This window comes from Tenebrio molitor, chromosome 2, assembly GCF_963966145.1.
Source record: "Tenebrio molitor chromosome 2, icTenMoli1.1, whole genome shotgun sequence".
Taxonomy (NCBI): domain Eukaryota; kingdom Metazoa; phylum Arthropoda; class Insecta; order Coleoptera; family Tenebrionidae; genus Tenebrio; species Tenebrio molitor.
The window spans coordinates 21,152,828-21,177,418 of NC_091047.1; the positions used below are offsets into that span (position 1 = coordinate 21,152,828).

The following is a 24,591-nucleotide window of genomic DNA, read 5'->3' on the forward strand; positions in this document are numbered from 1 at the left end:
GATAAGGGGCGACTGTTACTTTGACAGTGTCAGATCTTTCGTATCTTTGCTAACTCAGCTAATAAACGTAAACTACTGTCACTATTCATGAAATTTTAACGGAAAAATGGTTGTTACTTTAGAATATAAAAGATTCATTATTGAATCTTACTTCCATACATAATGGTGTTTTCCAAGTTTTCAATAACGAACAATGAACATATGTACTATCGCGGCCAAAATACTTTGGTCGTCACTTTTTGACACTTCAAATGTAAATCAAGTATTAATGTCAATATACATGACAATTTCAAATTCTTCTTGTCAAAAATATGGCACCTTCAGTTTTTGATAAATATAGAATCGTCTTACTTGCTTCTGAAGGTTGTCTAAACCGCGACCACGTTGATCTTTTGCTTTTGAACCCTGCCTCCGCAGCTGGGATTTACCCCACCCGTATGACACTGATAGATTAAAATAATTTTGACAGTAGTAAAAAATAAGGTTAAACATCCTAAAGTTTGCTTTACAATTGAATGTCATTTATGTCATATTGACGACCAAAGTATTTTGGCCGCGATAGTACATACATAGCTGCTGACTATTTGGCCGAGTTTCGGCAAAATATCCAAATTTAAATTGGAACAGGTATAATCGCGTGCAAAGAATACTGGTACAGTATGTTACTATAAACACTTCCAAAAGTCAATCAACAATCAAAATTTGAGATTTGGAAGTGTCTGTTGTAACATACTGTACCTACCTACCAGTATTCTTTCCAGAGCAATCTGAACGTCTGAACTTCTCATTTGGACATATATACGTCCAAAATTTCAGAGGCTTCTTTGATCTGAATAATTGTTGATCGCTCGGTACTAGTTGCTATGATATTTGCAGTGAGTTTTGAAATTTTTATTCACTGGGTTGTGGGTAATGAACTCTGTTACCTAATAAAAACACTTTAATAGAGTAAAAAAATAATTGTCAATATAATAAAATTAATCTACCTAGTTAAAAGAACTAATTAATGAAACATAAAATTAAAATTTAGAATTAATTATTAGCCTGCAGTGCAAAATTATAAACAATTGGTAGTGACTGACGGGGTGAGTTCTACATGCGAAGAAACTACGCACCAATAGATGGCAGAGCTAGTGCGCCGATGTCAAGGTTGGTAGAACTGACTAATTTGTATAATAGGTTGCCTCGTTGCCATTTAAAGTAATAGTCTGAATTTTTTCCCCCCACAAAAGTTACAGTGTACTAAACTTTTACGACAGAGTCTGTCGATCATGCATTAGGTGTTCCCTCGCTAGAATAAAGCCAAAAAAGCCACCCAATAAACTCCACGGAGCTTATAAACCTTGGGTTCTATTCGAACACCCACGAGTTACTTTCCCCCCCGCCCCGCAATTTTCAACGAGGCAACCTATTATACAAATTAGTCAGTTCTACCAACTTTGGCCGATGTGTCATTGCGGCCATTGCGCCGATTTGTCTTGGCGCCGATTTGTCTTGGCGCCGATTTGTCTTTGCACCGAAATGACATAGCGCCAATATGACGTGATACCATTTTGATTTGCAGCAACCGTGAACACTATCAGCAAAATCTTTATCTGATACTTATAGATATAAGACTGTACATTGTCATGTAACATACATTGTGTACATTTAATTATTTTGTTTTAAAATAAATTCTGTTATCATTGTCATGATTACTAAAAAGAAACTTGACATTGAGGAGATAACAAGTGCGTATATAATAGTAGATCAGAAGAGAACGAATTTAGAGCATCGTCAAGAGATAATTAATAATTACAACGATCAGTTCGCGTTGACAGTTTGAGTTAAAATGAATACTGCATCAAACAGTGGAGAAGATGAAATAAAATCATGGTTGAAATGCGCTCTGGCAAAGGAAAATCTTGTAGATTTTACCGTAACTCGCACAGGAAATTCCGAAAAAGGTGACGGCTACATGGGTGAAGTTATTTTCGTTACTGTGTCTGGTTTAACTAAAAATAATTCGTCGCAAGTGTATCATTTGGTATTAAAATGTAGCAAGAGGAGTCAAGCATTGAGGGAAAGTGTACCAGTCAAAGCAAGTTTCGAAAACGAAATTAATTTGTATATGGACATATTACCCGTTTTTCGGAAATTTGCAGCAGACAAAGGTATTACCGATGTTTTTGACAGTGTTCCCAAGTGTTATGGAAGTTTCACGGCCGAAGACTTAGAGGTCGTAGTTCTTGAAAATCTAAAAATCAAAAATTATTACTTGTTTGATAGAACAAAGCCACTGCCAAGAGATCATCTTAAACTGCTTCTCGAACAATATGGAAAATTTCACGCAACTTCGGCGGCAATTAAAGACCAACAGCCGGACACATTTAAACGAGTTGTTGAAGGAATCCAGGATGTTTGGGAGATATTTACAGAAAAAACTGACGCAACAAAGTTTTTTCAACATCCACTAGACGAAGCTTATGAATTGCTGAAATCTGAGTTGACACCAGAAGTAGCAGACAAACTGAACAATTTCAAGAACCAAATTTTATACATCCTGAAGGAATTAATATATGACGCAAGACATTTTTTTGTCGTTACTCATGGTGACTGCTGGAATAATAACTTCATGTTTAAATCTGAGGTGGACAATCTTACTTTGAATGATCATGTATTAATCCATCAAATTTTAGGGAGAAAATGGAAAGCTAAAAGTAGCCATGTTGGATTGGCAGACTACCAGAGTGTGTAGTCCAGCTGTTGACGTATCTTACTTCATACTAGCTTGCAGCTCTGAAGAAGATCTAATTCATTGTGATGACTTGTTGAAAATATATTACAATAGCTTTTCCAAACAATTGAAAAAACTAGGAAGCGATGCCGAAACAATATTACCATTTTCTCAATTTCTTAATGATTTTAAGTTATTTGGAAAATACGGGTTCATGCTTACGGCGTTAGCGGTTAAAGCTGCTCTCAGTGATAAGGACGAAGCTCCCGATATGGCTGAAACTGCAGTAAGTGGTTTTGAGAAAACATTTTCTTATAAAAGTAAGAATCAGTCTAGTCTTAAAAGCAGAATGTTGTATATTGTAAAACATGCCGCAGAGCAAGGTATTTTGTAATTATGTAATGTAATGTAAATTAAAATGTTTTCAATAAAAGTGTGGGTTGAAATCGTCGGTGAAAATTTAAATGATCTTTATATTTAACAATTAATTGGTGAAGACTACCTAAATTTTTGGCCAACACGCTAGGTGAACTCCTAGAAAACGTTTCTCTGATAACGTAAGGTGGTATACAGGGTGTAATCGAAATACACGGAAAAAATATTTAAAAAATTCTGTCAATAAATAAATCGACATTTAATTTTTGAAATACAATTTGCTTTTAGTCTTCTACGTTGTCCCACAACCTCGTAGGTAAAATTTCAGCACATTTTTAAAATACACCGTTGTACTTATATCATGTTTTATAAAATGTACGCCAATGCGACGTGACCTCTAGGAAATATGCTTTAAAACAAGGAAACCGCATTGGTGTATTATCCGTTCACCTGACATCCGCACTGTCAGTGTCATTTTTTATCCAAAATGGTCGAATGTACGGTCGGTGGACAAATAAAACTGGGACACTTAAAATTTAATCTATGTAAATCAGATCATTGAATTGTCAATATATTTGTCAGTGTCTATATAATATGTCATACCAAAGTTAACCTATTTGTGATAAAGCCGTAATTAAACGATGCAAATTTGTAAATTTTGACTTATGTGATTGTCATTTTTGTCCCAGTTTTATTTGTCCATCGACTGTACATCAAAATTTCGACTTTTCTTTTGAGTGTACATTAAATGTAGTGATAAATAAATCACTGCTGTCAGATAGAAAGCAGTTGGGTTATAAACGTTATTTAAGGTATTGCATCTGAATCTTCCTCAGAATAGAACTCCAATTCTGATTCTGAATCGGACGCGGCAAGAGAAATAATTATTGCAGGAACATCAGCAATAGATAAATGACTCATATATGTACTTCTCTAATTCTGAATCGGACGCGGCAAAAGAAATAATTATTGGAGGAACATCAGCAATAGATAAATGACTCTTATATGTACTTCTCTAATGTGGCAGCATTATTGTACGTAAATTACCAAGATAGCATAATAGGGATTTTAAATATTTCCAACAGCTTGTCAACCTGACAGTGCGGATATCAACGGATAATACGTTTTATAAAACATGCTATACAAGGGTGTATTTTAAAAATGTGCTGAAATTTTACCTACGAGGTTGTGGGACAACGTAGAAGACTAAAAACAACTATAAAAAATTGTACCTCAAAAATTAAATGTCAATTTATTTTTTAAATATTTTTTCCGAGTTCTACATGAAGCCAGTAGTTCGTGGTTAAAATTATTCCGTGTATTTCGATTACACCCTGTATAGTATTTACACCATAGTGTACTTCCTGACTTTTTGCGTTGTTTGTCTTTTTTAACTGCAAGTTGATGACAGACTGATGAGTGGCTCGTTCACAATCGAGTCTTTAACGGCAACTTTGAGGATAAATTTAAATAAACGCCCGATATAATCTTGGATTAATTTATTAGTTTTGTATCACTACAATGCTTTATGAATTTTTTTTTACAATTAGCGCAGCCAACAGAAAATCAATATAATTTGACGAGTTGAAATGGCAGAATTTTTTTGAACCATCTTTCCAAAGCAGAGTGAAATTGCCGATTAGTTTTAATATTTAAACGTTTAATTAGTAATTACCAATACAAATATCTGAATTATATACATTCTCGAAAATATTGAATAACGCCCTTTTGCACAGGACAATTTTTTGATAACTTTTTTTTGAAGTTTAGTTTTTCTTTTTGTATCCGCAGCTACTGGGTTCGCCGGCGGAATTCTGGTGGAACATGGAGTACCCACCGACTCCTGGGTCCTGGAGCGGCGCTGGAGACATCATGGGTGTAGGGGTGCCGCACCAGCCGCCATGTTCGCCGCGTTCTTCCTGTACCGAATCCTCTTGTTGCCGAACCAGTTGGACACTTGACTGACTGTGATACCGCATTTTCGCGCCAACTCCTCTTTATCCTCCTGGCTGGGATACGGAAAGGATAAGTGCAAATAAAAATACTCGTTGAGTATTTCGGTGGCCTGTTGGGCGAAATTGTGCCGTCGTCTTCGACCGTCCAAAAACCGCGACCTTAGGACCATGATCGCTTCGCAGGTCGACTGTTTTAGCTGCATCTGGATCGTGACGAATTTCCTTTGAACGATCTGGACCATCCTCTTCATTTCTTTTATGGTGATGGGGCGAATTTGCGATTGTTCTTGTAAAATGTTCAGCATGAGCGTCGTGAACCTATTGCATGCATGTTCGTAGTTCTCGAGCTCTTGGTGGTAGATCTGTGTGATGAGCGCTAGTTTGGCTCTATAATCTTTGTGTTTGATGACGTTGCCTGGTTGGAACGATTGCGCGGCCGCCCCCTCGACACCACCTTTCTCGGGTATAATGATGCCTTCCGCGATCAGTATGTTGTCTAAGTCTAAACCCATGAGTTGCCCGTTTGGGAGTTCCTGTTTCCGCTTGTTGCCCGAGGACAACACGATTTTCTTTTTGATCTCGCAGAGGACTGAGAACAGGGCCGGTTTCATCCGGTGGTAGTTGAGCATGTATTTCGGAGCTTGCGCCTCCTCGAGGTCTTGGTCGGTGATGTTCATTATTTGTTGCAAAATGTCATCGAAGACTTGTTTGCGCAGTTGGGTCTCTTGGGCGTTCATATACGGTTGAGGCAGCGTCAATTCTTCTTCAGGGTGTCGAATCGTCCTGCCCGGATCCTCCATTTGCATCCACACACTTACAAATTCAATTAGGATCCACAACCAACCAAGACCAAAATACAATAAAATGGACGAAGTCAGTTACAGCAGACAAATGGCAGCACAATTGATGGGGACGTCGTCGGTGAGCAGGAGTTGTTTGATGGAGTCGAAACTTATCTCCTCGAAGATGGCGAGATTGCAGTATTTTCCTTAAAAACAAAAACATTTTACTCATGTGGGAAAAGATGTAAAGTGGATGCGTCAGGAGCAGATAAGCTACTATTTATTATACAGGGTGCGTCCCAAAAAACGCCGCAACCCATATCTCCGTTATTTATGGCTCGATTTAATTAAAACAAAAACTGTAATAAATTAATTTAAAAACACTATAAGCACAATATAGACTTTTTTTTCAAAAAGTAATTCAAGGTCAGATGAATGTCAACTTTTTTTTTCAAATAGCTTAGTATATTTTTTATGCCGATTTGAAAGAGATTATTTTTCTGAATCCAACGATATGCCACATGTTAGAATGCATTTAACAGTAACCGCGAAAATAAATAAATAAAATAGCATTATTGGAAATTTTTTCTTCGAAAAAAATCAGATATAATATGGAAAACAATCCTAAACGCAATAACAATACTTTCTGAAGATAAAAAATAAAACAATATGACAGAACGTGTAATAAATACATATTGCGTTTAGGATTGTTTTCCATAGTATATGTACTATCGCGGCCAAAATACTTTGGTCGTCAATGTGACATAAATGACATATAATTGTAAAGCAAACTTTAGGATGTTTAACCTTATTTTTTACTACTGTCAAAATTATTTTAATCTATCAGTGTCATACGGGTGGGGTAAATCCCAGCTGCGGAGGCAGGGTTCAAAAGCAAAAGATCAACATGGTCGCGGTTTAGACAACCTTCAGAAGCAAGTAAGATGATTCTATATTTATCAAAAACTGAAGGTGCCATATTTTTGACAAGAATAATTTGAAATTGTCATGTATATTGACATTAATACTTGATTTACATTTGAAGTGTCAAAAAGTGACGACCAAAGTATTTTGGCCGCGATAGTACTTGGTTTTTTTCGAACAAAAAACTTCCAATAATGCTATTTTATTTATTTATTTATTCCAACATGTGGCATATCGTTGGATTCAGAAAAATAATCTCTTTCAAAATCAAAATAAAAAAATATACCAATCTATTTGAAAAAACAAAGTTGACTATCATCTGACCTTAAATGACTTTTTAAAAAAAAATTTACATTGTGCCTATCTATAGTGTTTTTAAAATGATTTATTCCAGTTTTTGTTTTATTTAAATCGAGCCACAAATGACGGAGATATGGCTTGCGGCGTTTTTTAGGACGCACCCTGTATTATAAGTGATAAAAAAAGAACCATAAAAAGTATGGCATAAGTCAACATGAGGAACTGTACGAAAAATCAAATCAAAAATCAAATACTTACTGCAATCAAATTCAGTTTATGCTATCGTTAGTAGTTAATTCAAAATTCTCAAAGATTATTTATTTTGAATGAAAGAAATAAATTTACAACGACTGTCAAAGTTAAACGGGAACAAAAATAAAAGAATTAGAGAACTCATTTACCTTGCAATTTTTATAACACGTGCATAAAAGGTCACTTTCGGTACTGACGTCTTCAATCTGCACAAGATCAAAACTGAAGTGATTTGTAGTGGATTCGCCTTCTTCGATCATTCCCCCGAAACACCCCACTTTCTCAACCCCTTCTTGACCAAATGGCCAATCAATTGTCTTAAATCCGTAATTTGATATTGTAACAATCACGTTAACCTTTTTACTATTTCTAGAACTTTCTGTGTTTCCACTTTTCCAGCAAAATTTGCATATTGCTAGACCGGATCAAATTTATACAAAGTATCTATAAAAGAACGTATATCAGGAGTTCAGTGGAATTCTAATAAACAGTAGAAACCCGATAATTCGTCACTCGCTAATTCGTCATGTTCTGTAATTCGTCACAGTAAATCCGTAATTATAACCGATGTTAATAAAGTGAAAAAAAGACACAATACTACGTACATATGTAGTTACGTCAACAAAAATTCTAAAAACAGTACATTATGTACTTCAAAATGTTTTTCAGTTATTTTTTTTTGTACTTCTCTATTCGTCAATTTTCGTAGTTCGTCACCCAGCCGGTCCCGAACCTGACGAATTATGGAGTTTCTACTGTATTTGATTTTTGGCCGTTCTGTAGCATATTGTGACACCAAATAAGTACATAATGGTATATTATGATACAAGTTTATAATAATAATAATAATATACAGGTGTCCCAAAAATGGCGTACTAACTACCGTATCCAGGATGTTTAAATGTACACGAAAAAAATATGGAAAAAAATATTCAGACAAAAAAATAAATTATAAAAATTAAAAAAATTTGTTACACAGTCTAGGACTGGTTTACAAATCTATGAGGGGCATGATGACCAACTCAATAGACCGGGACCAATGGCTTAACGTGACTTCCGAATCACGAGACAGAATATAGCCTTTTTTTTTTAATTTTTTAATTTCGCCGTGGGTCGGAATCGAACCCGCGACCCTCGCGTCCCGGAGCCGAAACGGACTCCCTTAGGCTATATTCTATATTTATATTTTTATTTTTAACGGTAATACAATGTAAACAAAGGTGTACTCGTACATCATTACCTTGCAATGTTACCGTAGTGGATTTAAAATATTTTTTTTGTTCGACACTGTCAGAATTTGAGAATTTTCTCCTGTGTGAAAGGATTTTGATGAATTTGACAACTTGTCAAAACGAAACGTCAAGCTAATTTTAAAGATTTTCAGCCATTTGGAGCTTTTGGGGGGGCTCGTCGAACAAAAAAACGTTGTATTCAACTAGTTCTTGTGTAATTTGCGCTTTTTTGGCACTCGTGGACCTTTAAAACTCTCGTTTCACTCGAGTTTTAAACTGGCCCACTCATGCCAAAAAAAGCCCAAATTACACACGAACTCGTTAAATAAATAACTATTTTCGATTTCCAAAGGTTCTAAATTCACTATTGTGCAGGATTAGATATTGGTAGTGAGTAATCTTGTACTTTGTGATAATATGTACGATTAGAGGTAGCTGTCATGACAATTTAATACACATACCGGGTGTCCCAGAACTGCCGCATGATATTTTAATAACGTATTCCGGAGTGAAAATTAAGACTAAATTTGAAAGAATAAATGTCGAGGGCCGTAGGGTATTTAAATGGTAAACTATTGAAATTAACCAATCGTGTGAAGCTTTTTTCAACCTGTTTTAAGGTATATTAAGTAATCTGACTAGTTGCTAGGAAACAACTTACATTTACATTTTTCAAAATTCTTATAAATTTAGCTGGTCCACTGTACTTGACAGAAATGAAGTGTCAATGTGACATTATTTTTTAATAGCTGCGTTGAGGCACGTCACCCTAAGATGAAAGCGTAAATGTTGAGCTGACAAACGTTAATACACTCCTTGAAACTAGGGACAAATATTGAGGTTCATGTTTGATTGGAATAATGCCTTAACAAAAGCTGGTTTTTAAGCAGGGTAAAACAGAAAAGCAATATTGTTTTGATTTTTTAGAATTAAAAAAAAAGTTTAATAAACAATCAAAAACCATAACAGTTAACAATTCGTAGATATGTACTCTTATAATAATTGCTCAAAATGACCTCCATCAATTTGAATACAAAGGCGTGCTCGTCTTATTAAGCTTGCTTGGGCGCCTTGAATCATTTGAGGTGTAATTGTTGCCAAAGCTTCATGCAATCTATCATCCAGTTGTTCTAAAGAGTTCACCGGTTCATGATAAACATAGTTTTTCATGTAACCCCACAAAAAATAGTCTAAAGGTGTGAGGTCAGGCGACCTAGCCGGCCAATTTATTGGCCTGCCACGTCCTATCCAAGAATCAGGATATCTTCTATCAAGGACTTGTTGAGCTTGAGTTGTATAATGCACTGGAGCACCATCGTGTTGAAACCAGGGATGTGCCAAGAGTTGCAATGGCACATCGTCTAGAAGATCAGGCAATTCATCATTAAGAAAATTGGCATAGACTTCACCATTTAATCTTGGAGGAAATTCAAACAGACCAACCTGTAACTCTACAGTCAATATTTTATCTGATAATCGTTTGTTTATCAACACTTGCCAATGAATCTCCTAAAATCCCAGCCCACAGATTAATGCTAAACCGATGTTGAAATGCATTAACATGAATTGCATGATGTGGATTTTCGTCTACCCATACATGATAATTATGAATGTTAAATGTTCCGTTTCTTGAGAAAAAACATTCATCCGTAAATAAAATACTTTTTACAAAGTTGGGATTTGCTTCATGTTGTTGCAGTAACCATTCACAGAACTGCACTCTGAGAGGAAGATCTTCAGGCAAGAGATTCTGTACACGCGTATAATGATAAGCGTGTTGTCGATTATCCTTTAGAATCCGCTGTGTTGTGCTTTTTGAAATGTCAAAAACATACTAGCGACGGTTCTAATACTTAACGTTCCGTCTTCCTCAAAAGTCTGAAGAACAGCCTCTTCATTTTATGGAGTGCGAACCTCTCGTGTAACACCACCAACTCCTTTAGTTTGAGGTACTAAATTCCCCGTATTCCTAGCGCGATTCACCAAATGCAAAAATACATTTGCAGGAAAACGTGCAGCGTAAGCTTCTACGGCTGTATATTTCCCAACAGACCATACAGTCCATAAAAAGGATACACAAATCTAACGTAACATCGTATCAGAAAATACAAAGAAAAATACTGAAAAGAAAACCCTACAAGAAACAGGATAAATACAATAATACAATAATAACTTAATTACTATACATAAGTAGGCAGCTACAGTTAATTGTGACGATGAGTTAATAAGGAAGCCTTTAAAGCACGCGCGACCAGTTTAAGAGCACGACGCGTAACAGAGAGCTTTTTACGTCGCAAGTGCTTTAAAGGCCCTTATAAACGTATATCATACCCTATTTTTTATTATATCTGCACTACAATCTGAAAATTATAACAAAAAAAGTAAATTGAAATACCTTCTTCGAAGTAATGTGGCATTTATCGTTGATATAGAAATGGTCAATTTTTGTTGTTTCGTTGCCATGTATATTTGCTATAAATTGTGTATAAATGTGTATTTATCATTGTTCAAAATGTAGATGAATTTGTTGTTACCTAAACAACTTTTAAAGCTTTAGTCTTTTAAAGGTCCTTTTTCGCACGCATTTTAGTGTCAAAAACAGGGATTATGATTCAGGTATAATAAAAAAATAGTTAATTTTTTAATGATAATTTAATTCATGTATAAAAAATCCCATAAGCCGCGATGTATTTGTCACTTTGACATCGGATAAAGTTAGCCCTAACTTTGCATCTGGATAAAATGTGCTTAAACTTCCATGGCAAACTTTTTCGATCCTGATTATTGTTTGTTGTTATGATAACGAACCAACAATCTTAAACATTGACACAGCTTGTAATAAATTGACGTGCAAAATGGCCAATTCAGTTTTTCATAATTACCTACCTATTATTATTCATTAAATTATCTCATCGAATTACGTTCGAGGTTTTTTTCGTCCACGATAAAATTTCATTTTTTAAACTCTAATTTGGTTTCTTTTTGGTAAATTGACTTTTTTTACCAATTTACCAAGCAACCAAATTATCGTAAAAACATTCAATTTTATCCGGACAAAAAAAGACCTCTCGTGTAATTACAGTCGATATTTACGGCATTTTGCAGTTTACAGATTACTGTATGAGTAGTAGAGCTAAATTTTGCCGTTGTGGATAATGGATTGAGGAGTCGAGACTCGAGAATCCAGAAACAAAAGGTTTCCTACCTCCCAGCATTTAAATGGATTTTAAACAAAAATGACACTTGTGTTAAGACATTTTTAAGATAAATTTGCTTAGTATGTAAAAGACAACCGCTAACCCTTTGCTGACAATTAAAACTTAATTTAAGTGAGCTTGTACTAAGCATTCATTCCATCATAAAATCAATTTTTCTCAGAACGGATAATTTTCTTTATCCGACTACTCAGAAAGGTCGGTCGACTTAATCTTAGACAACAATTTCTTAGTTGTGGCTCTTTTTTATTGGAATAGGTGCATCTAACGTCTTGAGATTTTATATAAAGTGTCTATAGAAGAACGTACTTATATGAAGAGTCCTGTGGAATTGCGAGGCTGTACAATTTTATTATTCGAACTATGTCGAGCCGTTGAAGCCGTCAAATCAGATGTCAACATTCAAATTGTAATTTTAACATATTTTTAACAAAATAACTAATGTTTTTTTGAAGTGGAAACTGTTAATTTGAATAATTTTTTTGTGTAGACACATGTGACGAATAACAATCGGACACTAGTTTTGTGAGAAATAAAGGTAAATGTTTTAAAATTACATTTTTTATTAATCGGGCACTTTATTACCAGTAATTTATTCTTCATTCACTAGAGTACATATTTTCCAAATTCAAATTCCACAAAAATCGGTCCATAAATAATTGAGATTTAAGACCTGAAAATCTTAGGTGGGACACCCTGTGTATTTATTTTAGCAATAAATGATATATTGGGTGATTCAAAATGATTGTGGATAAATATGGCAAGTATGTACGAAAATGTACGTGGCAACTGTGTGGGTAGAGGTAGGATAGAGTTGACATTTCTTTGGCAGTTCATAGTCGCGCAATTTTGAAAATTGTCAAATCAATGTGGAATGGTATACAAAAAATCAAATGCACGCTTACGAAATGTCATGCAAATGTCAACTCTACTTCACCCAAACAGTTGCCACATAAATTTTCGTACATAGGTGCCATACTTATCCACAATCATTTTGAATCACCCAATACATTGTACATTGTATACTTTACAAAGAAAATCAATGTAAGTATATAATGTACACTCAATATAATCAAAAATAAATTTTAAAAATGTTTATTCCACTTAATTAAATTTTCTCCAAACTGGCTTCTTGTCCTATACCTGACATCGCTGACAAGACAGCGAAAATTATACTTTACCCCACCAAAATTTTATTTCACCACCCTAAACTACTTACTACTCGTTGATCAGTTCTCTACAAAACCTCTTCCAGTTTTCACGAATAATGTCTTCTCGCAACGGGTCTTTACCAGTAAGTAACACACTCATTTTACGAAATTATTTTATTTATTTATTTTAGTTTTTAGATTTACTCTTTGGTGTTTTTTATTACCGAACAATTTTGGCTTTGCTGTCGAACATCGGCTTCACTTTTAAGAAATAAATTTCATATTTAAACAATTATCGATAAACCGTAACAAAACTATAAAAGGATTACCTTTATTTTCCAATTTTGCAGTGCGCGCCAAAAATCTTGATAAATGGATTTTTTTTCGTTTCTTTCAAAAAGAACTTCAATTTAGTTTTTTTAAATGAAATGTTTTCAAGTTAGGATAAGTTGTAAACTGAAAGCACCACAAATTACAAAAGCAGCAAATTTTCATTGTACGGCTACCGTAAAGTACCGGGTGACTTTTAATGATTGAGACAAATTTAGTGGGTTGGCACTTCCGAGAATAATTGATACGCCTAGTTATTTGTCAAAGAGTTGTCTATTGATTCGCTTTGTAGGTTAGGATTCTACAAATAAATAATAACAATTTGATTTATTTTGACTTTTGAACTATCATATTTGAATCTGATAGTCAAGTGTACCAACATAAAATCGCAAATGTGTTGCCAACCGAACAAAAATTACAATCATTAAAAGTTACCCTGTAGTAATCTCTCTGTTTATATAAAATTAGTGCCACGTAGTACTTTCGGGCGTATGGAAGTTGGACCACGTTACCTGTGTTTTCTAAGTATTCTGAAGGGTATGGGATTAAGTGCATATACGGGTTGGACCACGCTACCTGACTTATCTAATTACCCAGGGGATCGGATTTTACCTGTTGGTTCTGGACTAGTAATACAACAATTTCACAAGAAAATTTAATGTGGTAGAAATTTACAAGATACACATTCTACAAGGTTATTCTAAATGATTGTAGTCGAAGTAGGCGTGAAAACTGAATGTAAAATTTATGGTTGCCGCTCCACATAAAAAAATCATCAAAATGATGTGTTAAATTGGGTGCAAAACAACTCAATATTTTGAAAATTGATTGTAGAACAACTCAATATTTCTGGATTCAATCGTTAATTTAACAAAAATAAATAAAATCCTCATCATCGCACTTTACACCTAAAAAATGACAGTGGCAGCGACACAACTGACGGTTCACATGAAAGCGGCAAAAACGTAATAACATGGGCATGGCCTACTTCGACTACAATCATTTAGAATAACCCTGTATAAATTCGAATTTAGTAATAACATTATGTACATAACAAGCAGCAATTTTAGTGTTTACTAATTTTTGCTTCTCAGCTATGTCTTTACGTACTTTTTTTACAAAACGGTTAGCAGTGTGTATTTTAATATAAACCTCACACTGGAAATCTTTTAACACAGATAGGAATTGAAATATATTTGGATGAGTGTTATAAAAGCATTCATTAAATTTCGAATGAAATGATTCGCATATCTAATACAAAACTAAATAAAATCAGTAACTGCTTCTACATTTAAATATGCCAACGTCCCACCACTTATTTTTTCAACCCCCAAGCTAATAGAGTGAATTTGATGTCTTTGGCCCCCCGTCAGTACCTGGAAAATCTTAATCCTTTTGGTAGCGATCGGTGGCCGAACTCGACCATCAGATTAACACAAATTTGGGATCGTGGTCGAACTCGGTGACTCCCGTACTTTCACCATCTTATCGACGAGCAAAAGAAAGAGACGTTAAAATATCCACATGTAAAAATTAAAAAATAAAATAAAAAAATACATAAACAAATAAAACATTAATTGTCATCTGAATCAAATTCGTTATCGTATTGGTAATGAATATTTACGGTTCCACTTTTTCACATTTCTGGGGTAATTTGTTGTTTGTTGGATATGTTCCACATATCTAAAACATTATTTTCCGCATAGCCGTCTCTTCCAATATGTCTGTCGTAATGTATTTTCATTTTTCCGCTCATTTTCGTTTCGGCATATTTTTCTAAATGATAATCCCCTATCTTTTTGCAAATTTGTTTACACATTATATGATCAAATTAGATATACTCGTACATTATTATGCGATTAGTGTATCGAACAAGAAAATGGCAATCACTTTGAACATCTACTTGAGTTGTTTGTTTTTGTTGGAAGAAACGTTTTTAGCTACAAAATGGAGGAAATGGACATTTTCTAATTTGTTATTTTAGTTTGACAATATCAGAATTTGTTTGCCGATATTGCGTTTCACTTTTTTATTAAAGTTCCACGAAAACAGAAATGGGCGGAAAGTAAAAATTATTGAAAAATATTAATTTTGAAAAGGTTAACGAGAAGAAAATATTCCATTATCAATATATGTAATATAATCAGTGTAGGTTCAAATTATGTTAACAAAATTGAACAATTGAGGATTTAATTGTTGCTTTTCTATTTCAGTTGCTTTCCGAAAGGAAAAACCAGGGACCTTCCACAAATGATTTAGATAAATCGAATTTCCAATACAAAGGCATGGAACTCAATCTTATCAACTCTTGGATGACGAACCTGTTACAGTTCTGCGATAAACCTATCATCACTCAAACAGTTTCAAATTTGTTAAAAAAGGGAGCCGACGCCAAACGGAGAAATAGAAGACAACAAACGTATCTCCACTACAAAATTCCTTACAAATACGAGATGGTAGCGGAGATGCTCGTCAGTCATGGAGGCGACATCAACGCACAAGACGTGTGGGGAAGGACACCTCTATACATGGCCTGCAGCAACGGCTCCTTTCCAGATGAAGCTCTACATTTCCTGATGAGACGCGGAGCCGACCCTTTCATTGAAACGAATTGCAGCATCATACCTCTGGCTGTATTAAATCCTCGAAAACAAGATTTACTTGATGTCATTTTTGACTACACCTTTGGAGATAGCACCGAGATCACAGTGAAACTCCCTTGGTTGATAAAGGGATTGGTTCGGAATTCACCTGCTTTTCGTAAATTGTGTGACAAGTCTTTCCACGTTGCATGGACGCCCTGCGATTTAACTGATTTGTGTACTAAAATACCAGATGCTAAGCCAGGAAATTTAGCTTTGTTTCTAGACGTCTTCGAAGATGTAGTGGCTGCAATGTTTGACAATATGAAGACTGCAAATCCGATCAGTGACATCGTAAAAAATATGTTCTGGTATACCCATGGTGGATGTAGAATGAAAAGAAAGAGATATTTTGCCTTGCTGCAAGTTATATTCAAGAGTCGCACCGTGTCCAAATTTGTCGAACGGCTGCAAATCAACGATGCGATTATAGCTCAAGTCATTGAAGGTAGTCTTCAAGATAATGCTAATAATTTGGACGATTTAACGGATTTAGTGGCACGAATGTTGAAAGAGGGGGTACATTTGAGCTTTGTTGACGTATATATGGCGGGCACTTATTCCAAAATGTCGGAAATGTATCATATACTGAGTGAAGCAGAAGTCATACCCATAGCTGGAACAGTGTTGTCTTCTTGGTCCATCCCAAGTAAAATCATTCTCAAATACGATATGTATATTAGCCCATCCAAAATCATAAATTACATTAATGAAAGATGTAGATTTGTAGATGAAAGTTCACACGATGTTGGTCTTGAGTATTTGGATTACTTTTGTGATCTAAGTATTAAGGAAACGGTGCTGAATAACGCGGTAAATGTCGACAAAGTCCAAGAACGAATAAATCGACTGCCAAAAGTGCCTTCGCTACTCCAATTAAGTAGAGATGCTTGCAGGAAACAGATAATTAAATGTTTAAACTATAAAACTAATCGGGAATTTAGTGCTGCCCTGGATCGACTTCCGATTGGTGAGTGGACTAAAAGAATTCTGTGTTTTCAATTCAAATTGTATTGATTTTGGATTAGTTGTGGTAATTAGTAAATAAATGATTCAAAATATTTGTTGCATACTGGATGTAATTTCGACAATGTCAATTTGATAATACAAAACCAATAAAGTAACTCGAAATTGTACTGATTTTTTGTATTCCCAATTTACCGTTTTACACGTGCTAAAACAATGCAGGATTGATGATCGGAATGTATTATTTAATTTTGTTATCTTAACCAATAATTGAAAATTAATTAACAGTAAACAGTGATTATTTTTCTGCTGTTACATGTTCAAATAGAATAAACATAAAATAATTTCACGATTCCATAATAAATATTGTTTAGAACAATAAGTTAAAAACCGACAAAACGAATTTTGAAAATTTAATCTACACCTGCAGATATTTATTGCTCAATAGTTTAATGAAAAATTCTTCAGAGATAACGTTTTAAATAGCTTAAACTTAAAATTAATATTTTTCTTTTAATTTAATGGTACTATTAAATATTAATGAAGGATTAATTCTGATTATGAAATCGGCCCTTAATCTAATTAATTTTTTTTTGTCATTTTTAACACTTTTTTTTCTGTTTCAATTATTTTAAAGTTTCTCTATTTAGGTACATATTCCGGCATTGTCATCTCAACCAGAATTATATTGAATTTTACAATAATGCAATTACAGGAAATTTGAGATTATACAGTTTTGGTAGATATCAACAAAATGTAATGTCATCCACTTTAGGACAATTACAAAATTGACAATTCATCATGATAATGTACAAATCACTAAAATGATAAAAGAATGACAAGCAAAAAATTCATATTTTGTTAAAATGTTCAAAAAGAATTTTCACGATGAAATACTGTTCTTTTGGTAAAACTTAATCGAAATAAAACATCCCAAAATAATGATAAAAAAGCAAGATTCTAAGGTGTAACGTTTTCATTTTGTGAATAAAATTTTGTTGCCACATTTTGATTGAAAAGGCCAGAGTAGATCCACTATCCGGAGGTGGCGGGGTTCAAAATTCAGTTCTTCACGAGCGCCATGGATTTTAAATTCTCAGGAACTTTACCAATCCAGAGAGAAGTAAACTAATTTAAATCCGAAAATTAGGGATCACAAGGAAAAACAATTTAGCCAAAACTTCTCCAATTCATTACAAAACTAAAAATAATCCAAAACAAAGTGTATCAAAAGAAATTAAAAATTAAACGAGGCGACCTAGACGCAAGCCACAGCTATGGCACAATTAGTCTCAAACAAATAATTAAACGTTAAAATTAACTCACCTGACCAAAAACTAAATTTTAACGGATGTTAACAAAATGGAGTTTGGTTCGAAGAATTGAAAAATGTAAACGTTAAAATTGAATAATTAATAAACGACTGAAATTTACATATTCGAGGGTAATACGTAAGGGTTTCAAGGTTGCAAGGTTTATTAACCTTGCATAAATAAAACTGAATCACTAGCAAATCTAAGTCTTAACGGATGTTCACAAAGAAAGATTACTAACATATTCAAAATTTTAAGAAAAATTACGAAGAAGGGAAAACAGGTGAAACAAATTGGGGAGATCTGACCGTGACTGTGTAGTAGGCGGGCAAAGACGTCGCTCGATGGAGGATGGTGGTCAAAAGAATCTCTTAGAGGTAGTCGGCGTACGGCGTCGGGAACGGCGAGATGACCTCAAAAGGGGGCTCCAGATTCCAAATCGGATGGAACGAAATGTCTCCACGATTAGGTTCACATCCTCAGATGGTGGTCGGCTTTTATGTAACGGTGGTCGATGTAGAGGTGTCTTTCTTATCCGACCCAAGGTCGAGTGCTCAAAAGCTTCACAAATTCCAAGTGCCAGAATTTTTGAAAAAACAGCACAATAACGGCTGACTGATAATTTAATCCAGCATAACAAGCTCCGATGAGATTAACCAACCAAAATTTAATACCAGGACCAACAAAACACGCTCAGTTGAGACCAGAAAACAAAAAAGTGACATGGCTCCTACGAAATAAACCATGTTGAAGAAACAAAGCCGATTTTAACCAATTTACTCAAATTAAAAGCAACGAACAACCTCCCAGGAACACACATACCGATCACACATTGAGGAAACTTGAGGTTATCTTGTCAATCAAGGCAAACGAGACTAAAATAACACGTTACAAGTTGTTACTCCAATTCAATGGATGATTAGGTTTTTGACATCTTGTTCTTCGCACATGCGGTAGAAAATATAATCTAAATGACTTCTAAAGTTTCGTACCTATTATCATCGAGGTCATCTTTCAACAAATCGTATACCGTGTCAAGAGCTCTTATAAACATGTCCCTTAAAGCAGAGAGTTTGATAAATATTTTTATTATTTCCAGTTATAACAAGAACCACAATCATACATGATTTTAAAAATTAGCACATATAATATTAATTCTATTTAATTTGAATTGAAAAGGGAATTTTTTTTGATCCGGAAGATCCAGAAGAGTGACCGGCATGCCTAAAGGTGACGACTTATAAATGCAACTATTTGTCCTATGATAAATTTGTTAATAATACCACAATAAAACATTAAAATTAAAATAAAATTATATTTATTAGTAGTAGAGGAGTACTTTGTTTCTATATGTACATAATTTAATGTGATAATAAATTACGAGCAGATAAGACTATTTTCTACCACATATTTTACAATATGTCTTGCTCTATTCTTATAACTGGTTTTGTCTTTAACGTCGTACACGAACGCTGAAGCAATATTTCCTCCATTCTCTACAGCTTCGGCTATGTCAATCACTTCGTCAGAATCTGTTGCACAAACCTTGAACGATAAATTACTCATTAAAGCACCAAATCTACCGAATTTCTTCCAGTCTTTTAAAAAGGTGTCCAACGGATACAATTTGTTTGAATCAGCTCCCATTCTATGTAAATGTGATGATAAAGATTTGTGATAGAGTCGCAAAATTTCGTCTAAATCTCCTATGTCCTCTTTGGATATGCAAGTGAACAAGAAAAATGACAAATCAACAATAGGTGAAGAATACTTTGATATTTGCCAGTCCAAAATTGCTACTTTTACCGGTAGAATTTCGTTGTCAACCTGAAAACTTAGTCATTACCAATATTTCAAACAGAAATTGTAACTCACAGCGTGTTTAAACATGAAATTGTTATTCCAACAGTCTCCATGGAGGATCACTTTTTTCACGTCCGGTTGTTGGCACATTTCAGTGAAAATATAATTAACTTGATTTCTAAAGTTGTTCCATGTAAAATCTGTTCACTTTGTATTGAACGTCAGTGGTGCAAATGACTGACCTGTTACTATGACAACTCATATGAAAGTTAATGCCAAGTGTGTGCGATTTGCACCACTGACGGTCAATACAAAGTGAACGGATATTACTTAAAGTTTCATTGTCGAGATCATCTTTTAACCAGTCGCACACCTCGTCGAAACTTTTTGTAAACATATTGTCACGGTTCGAAAATTTCATCCCGTTCGTTTTTCGTTTTTTTTGCGGATTTGGCCGGAGTGGAAGGCCCATGGGTTCCACTAATGCTTGGGGATGCACCATCATTACTCGAACACCTCGAAAGTAACCTTAAAAGTAACGAATTCAGTAAACTCTCGCTCGCAGTTAGGCTGAGAGTAATCGCATGTTACCGCGACCGTTTTGTTTGTGTCTTTTTCCTTCCCGATCCCTCATCCTCCCGTTCGCTTGTCGTTGTCGTTAATCCTTTCTACCTTGCCTTCTTTTTTTTTGTTTTCCTTGTCGGCTTTTCTTCGTTTTCTTTTCGTTTGGCCCCAGCTGAAGAGGCAGCTGGAATCGTGCCCTTATCCTCACAATTTCAGCGGGACGGTAGCTATATACCGTCGGGTTTGTCAGGTCGCGAACCTTGGCCCTACGCCAGAAAAATTTCGCTCTTTCCTCTTTTCTTCTTTCTTCACGGCCTAGAGTTTATCGGAGTTGAGTAGGTCTTCTGAATGTACCGTTCACTTACCTTTCCCCTTTTTTTAAGACACCAACTCCATAAATTCCCTTCACCTTCTCGTCCCTGGACATTTTTTTTTCCTGTCCTTCTTTCACGGAACTCTCTTCATCTCCCGAAACACCTGGAGACAGTCTAGATCGACGGTTCTCATCGACGATCGACGGCGTAGGCCTTTTGGTCCCTTTGTTTTGATTTTTCTAACCTATCTCGGTCCCGCCGTTGCGCGTCAAAAATTCGAAGCACGCACGCACCTGTCGGTTCTCGATGTTCCTTCTGTCGACAGCTGTTAAGGTCTGTTTTCCTTCACCGAGACTGGTTAGACTTTTTTGGGCAAGGCGATAAGTTCGCGTTTCGATGCCACTCTTCCTCTTTCGCAAAAGTACCGTGACTGGGTGAACTTCGTGTCAGCGTTTTTTTGTGGATCGCACCGATTTTCGGGATTTTCACGAAGTCTCCTGTGCCCGTCAGAAGAGTTGCGTGGTTCTCCGTTTCTGGCTGGATAGCGTACGTTTTGGAACCCCAACTCTGTCGGAATTTCCGGATCTTGGGAGTCACGGACTTTTTTTGGCTTTTCGTCCCCCAAAAAAAAAAGACCTCACGCCGACTGAGTAAGTCACAGTTTTCCCGTCGTACGTTAACTTAATGGCGCTCTCTTCTTTCTATGAAAGGGTCTTTTAAGCGGATCTCTTACGAGGACCTTTTGCCGGACCCGTTCCAGCGGATCCGTCGAGTTTCCTGTTTTTCTGGCCTTCTTTTTTTCATCTCCACCGGAGTCAGCAGCGGCCTCAACGGCAGCAGGACCGCCGAGCGGCGAACCCCACAGGACGCCGAAGGACGACGCAGGAGGCTCAGGTCACAGGTCAGATCGTTCACGACTATCATATCGCACCTACAGGAACAGAGCCTCCATTTTGCTCGTGCCGGGTATCTCCTCTCTCGAGGCCGCAGCCGTTTTTCGGCAAGGAGATAACGTCTCTTCTTTTGTTTTACTGTCTCTCTCTCTTGTGTCGCGTGTTTTATCTTGTGTGTGTGTGTAATTTGGAATTCAAACTTTTTTTTGACAATATTATTTGTAAATCCGACGCCGGTAACTTAGAGTTGCGTTTTAATTCGATACCGTTTGTTTTGCGGTCGCACCGAGCTTGTACAAGTATCGTCGGCGGCTCGCGGGAATTTCATCTTTAGTTTTAATTTATTTTGTGCGTTACCGGTCAGGACCGTTCCTTGAATTTTTTTTGTTTGCTGCAATCGAACATCGAACAGTAATTTTTTTTTTTTTTTTACCAACAATCAATTGTACACATTATTTTTTTTTAATGTTCACTTATTGTAAATATTTATTGTACCAGAGGATCTAATTTGATTAAATTTGTTAACTGGGACACGTGTGTTTCTTTTCGGGTATCGGCCCCGGAGTATCGTCGGATCCGGATACTCCCGAAGCATCAGTGCCGGAGGATCCTGGCGCCCTTATCTTCTTGTCTTTCGGGTCTGGCTAATTCGTTCGCTTACCCCGCCCAAGACTGAGCTACCGGCAACAATTGCCAACCGCCGACCCAAATTAGAAAAATACCGTGGCAATATCTTGGAAAGAAGCTAATGTTATAAACTGTTTAAAAATATCCTGCAATTCACTAATGAATTGTTGAAATTTGTCTGGTTGCTGATCTTGCATTGCAAAGGAAATAGCATGGAATTTACCATATTCCTCCACAACCATATTTATATGTTTTCTCGTCAACGGATTCTTCTTATTCCACAAAGAATAACCAAAAATCTTCAAATTTTCAAAAATTAAAACTTCCGTATTTTCGTCCATAAATTTGCCATAATATTTTGGAACACTATCAAAGGGATTCTCAATTCCGTGTTTGCGTTGAAACTGAGTAAAAGCTGGGAACACTTTATCGTACACGTAGATTTCATTAGTAAAAGCTTCTTTGATTGGCATTGATTTTCTGAAGGCTTCACTTCGTTTGCTGCATTTTAACACTAGATTGTATTCCTTTGAACAATGAGCAATAGTACTGGTCAAACGTACGAAAACTATATCTCCAGCGTATCCATCGCCTTTACCTGTGCTTCCCAATATATCTACGGAAAAATCATCCGAGATTTTCTTCCGTTAAAACACATTTTAACCAAAAACGAATTTCACTCTCGTTCCCAATCATTGCTTTCGGTATCGCCTGCCCTAGAAGTACGTAAATTTGATCGTAATTTGTTGTTGTTTAGTACGCTGCAACTGGCGCGATATTACGCAACGTTACGGATACTAAACTGTGTGAGATACGTCGTCTAATTTTAAGTAACAAGTATCAAAGCGCATGCGCTGACTACTTAAAGCTAGTCATGACTGAATATCGCTTCACCATATTCGTACGTATTTAGACCCACATTGATAGTGGTGGCCCCCCTTGTGCAAAAATTAATTTTGCTTCATTATTTACTTTTGCTTGTAATATTTACTTATAACGCAATCTCGAAGAACCTGAGTTAAAAAACTTTTTTTACAATTTTTATTTAGCTTTTCCTCGCAAAAATATTTGTCGAAGGGGAAGTACTAATTTTTTTGAAAAACTCTTTTATCTGCAAGCGGTCGAACATCGCGCCTTTGTGTAACTCTATAGAAACGTTTGAAATGGATTTTTTTGTAACTGGACTTCAACACTTCAAATCCTAGGAGTTGAAATATCCACAGGCGAAGCGGCTCGACCGAGTCAACTGTAAGGTTGCTCTAAAAAAGCGAAATAATGAAATTATTACACAATATTTAACCGATGCAACTGTGGTGTAACACGAGTCTCCTAGGTGCATAGATGATACATGTTAGATTTTAGTAAACTTTACTAATGCACGTTCAAATAAAATCCTGGGCTGAGTAGGCGTTGAAAAAATTAAACCGTTTAGAACAATGTAAAGTTTGAATTTTCCGCCGTTTGACACGAATGATATTTGTTTATGTTTAAACGGCACATGTTTGTATTCAATAAAGGGTGCCTTTAGATATTTGCTTCGAGAATAGGAATCGTTACGTTATTCTATTTTTTTTAAATTGCAAAATATTGCAAAGAAAGAAAAAAAAACAGAAAAATTGTTTGGCTCTAAATCTTAAGTTAGCCGTCAACATGCTTGAAAAAAGCACAACAATTGACGGTTTGCAACGCCTTCCCAGCCCAGAATTTTATTTGAACGCTCGATATTATTGAACCTTCAAGTACTAACAATATTGCAAGAGAAGTAGGAATTACTGGTGCCTTAAAATTTGAACATTATTAAGTTGAAAATTGTCATTTTACTTTAATTGCAACAAAAGAAAATAAATGAGTTCAGGTCCGATTTTTTTTTGTTATCCGCTTGAAAATAAATAGTTAACTAGGCAAAAATGAATAGGGAATTCCACAATCTTTCTTGGAAAGCAAAATAATTGCCCCAATCCTCCCACGTATTCTTAAACACTAGATAAATTTAAAATGTTACAGGTACTTGAAACATTACATTTAGGCCCGGTTTATTCACCTTCAAGTAACTTTATTGGAACGGTAATTACCATGGATCTACCAATAGCAAATTCTAAATCATAGCAACTACTGGTCAGATAAATTTACTTGAAGGTGAATAAACCGGGCCTTAATGTGTATGTACACTTGCTTTCAAAACTTTCGCGTACACATTCAAAATCAAGTAACGACGATTTTGCAAAATTTAAGCAGTG

At 35.5% G+C, this 24,591-nt stretch overlaps 3 protein-coding genes, 1 long non-coding RNA gene and 1 pseudogene across 5 annotated transcripts in view; 2 read left to right on the forward strand and 3 right to left on the reverse strand.

Annotated features, from left to right (window-relative positions):
* LOC138124872 (uncharacterized) overlaps nt 1-24,591 on the reverse strand; it is a 93,546-nt gene that overhangs the window by 56,565 nt on the left and 12,390 nt on the right. The window lies entirely within an intron of this gene.
* On the forward strand, nt 1,693-3,181 carry LOC138124878 (uncharacterized). The gene is made up of 2 exons (XM_069040063.1): nt 1,693-2,629; nt 2,679-3,181. The coding sequence occupies exons 1-2, from the start codon at nt 1,832-1,834 to the stop codon at nt 3,108-3,110; spliced, it is 1,230 nt and encodes a 409-aa protein (XP_068896164.1). The 5' UTR covers nt 1,693-1,831; the 3' UTR covers nt 3,111-3,181.
* Nucleotides 4,744-6,425, reverse strand: LOC138124880 (homeobox protein extradenticle-like; annotated as a pseudogene).
* Nucleotides 15,450-17,010, forward strand: LOC138124492 (uncharacterized). The gene has a single exon (XM_069039537.1). The coding sequence runs from the start codon at nt 15,518-15,520 to the stop codon at nt 16,889-16,891; it is 1,374 nt and encodes a 457-aa protein (XP_068895638.1). The 5' UTR covers nt 15,450-15,517; the 3' UTR covers nt 16,892-17,010.
* On the reverse strand, nt 19,455-20,152 carry LOC138124881 (uncharacterized). Its single transcript, XR_011157302.1, has 2 exons — nt 20,029-20,152; nt 19,455-19,980 (listed from the first exon to the last, which is right to left on the reverse strand). It is a non-coding gene; the product is annotated as an uncharacterized lncRNA (long non-coding RNA).

Coding starts and splice junctions, on each gene's coding strand:
- LOC138124878 (XM_069040063.1), top strand. CDS start 1,832: ATGAATACTGCATCAAACAGTGGAGAAGATGAAATAAAATCATGGTTG. Junction 2,630..2,678: donor ACTTCATGTTTAAATCTGAG/GTGGACAATCTT, acceptor ATCAAATTTTAG/GGAGAAAATGGAAAGCTAAA.
- LOC138124492 (XM_069039537.1), top strand. CDS start 15,518: ATGGAACTCAATCTTATCAACTCTTGGATGACGAACCTGTTACAGTTC.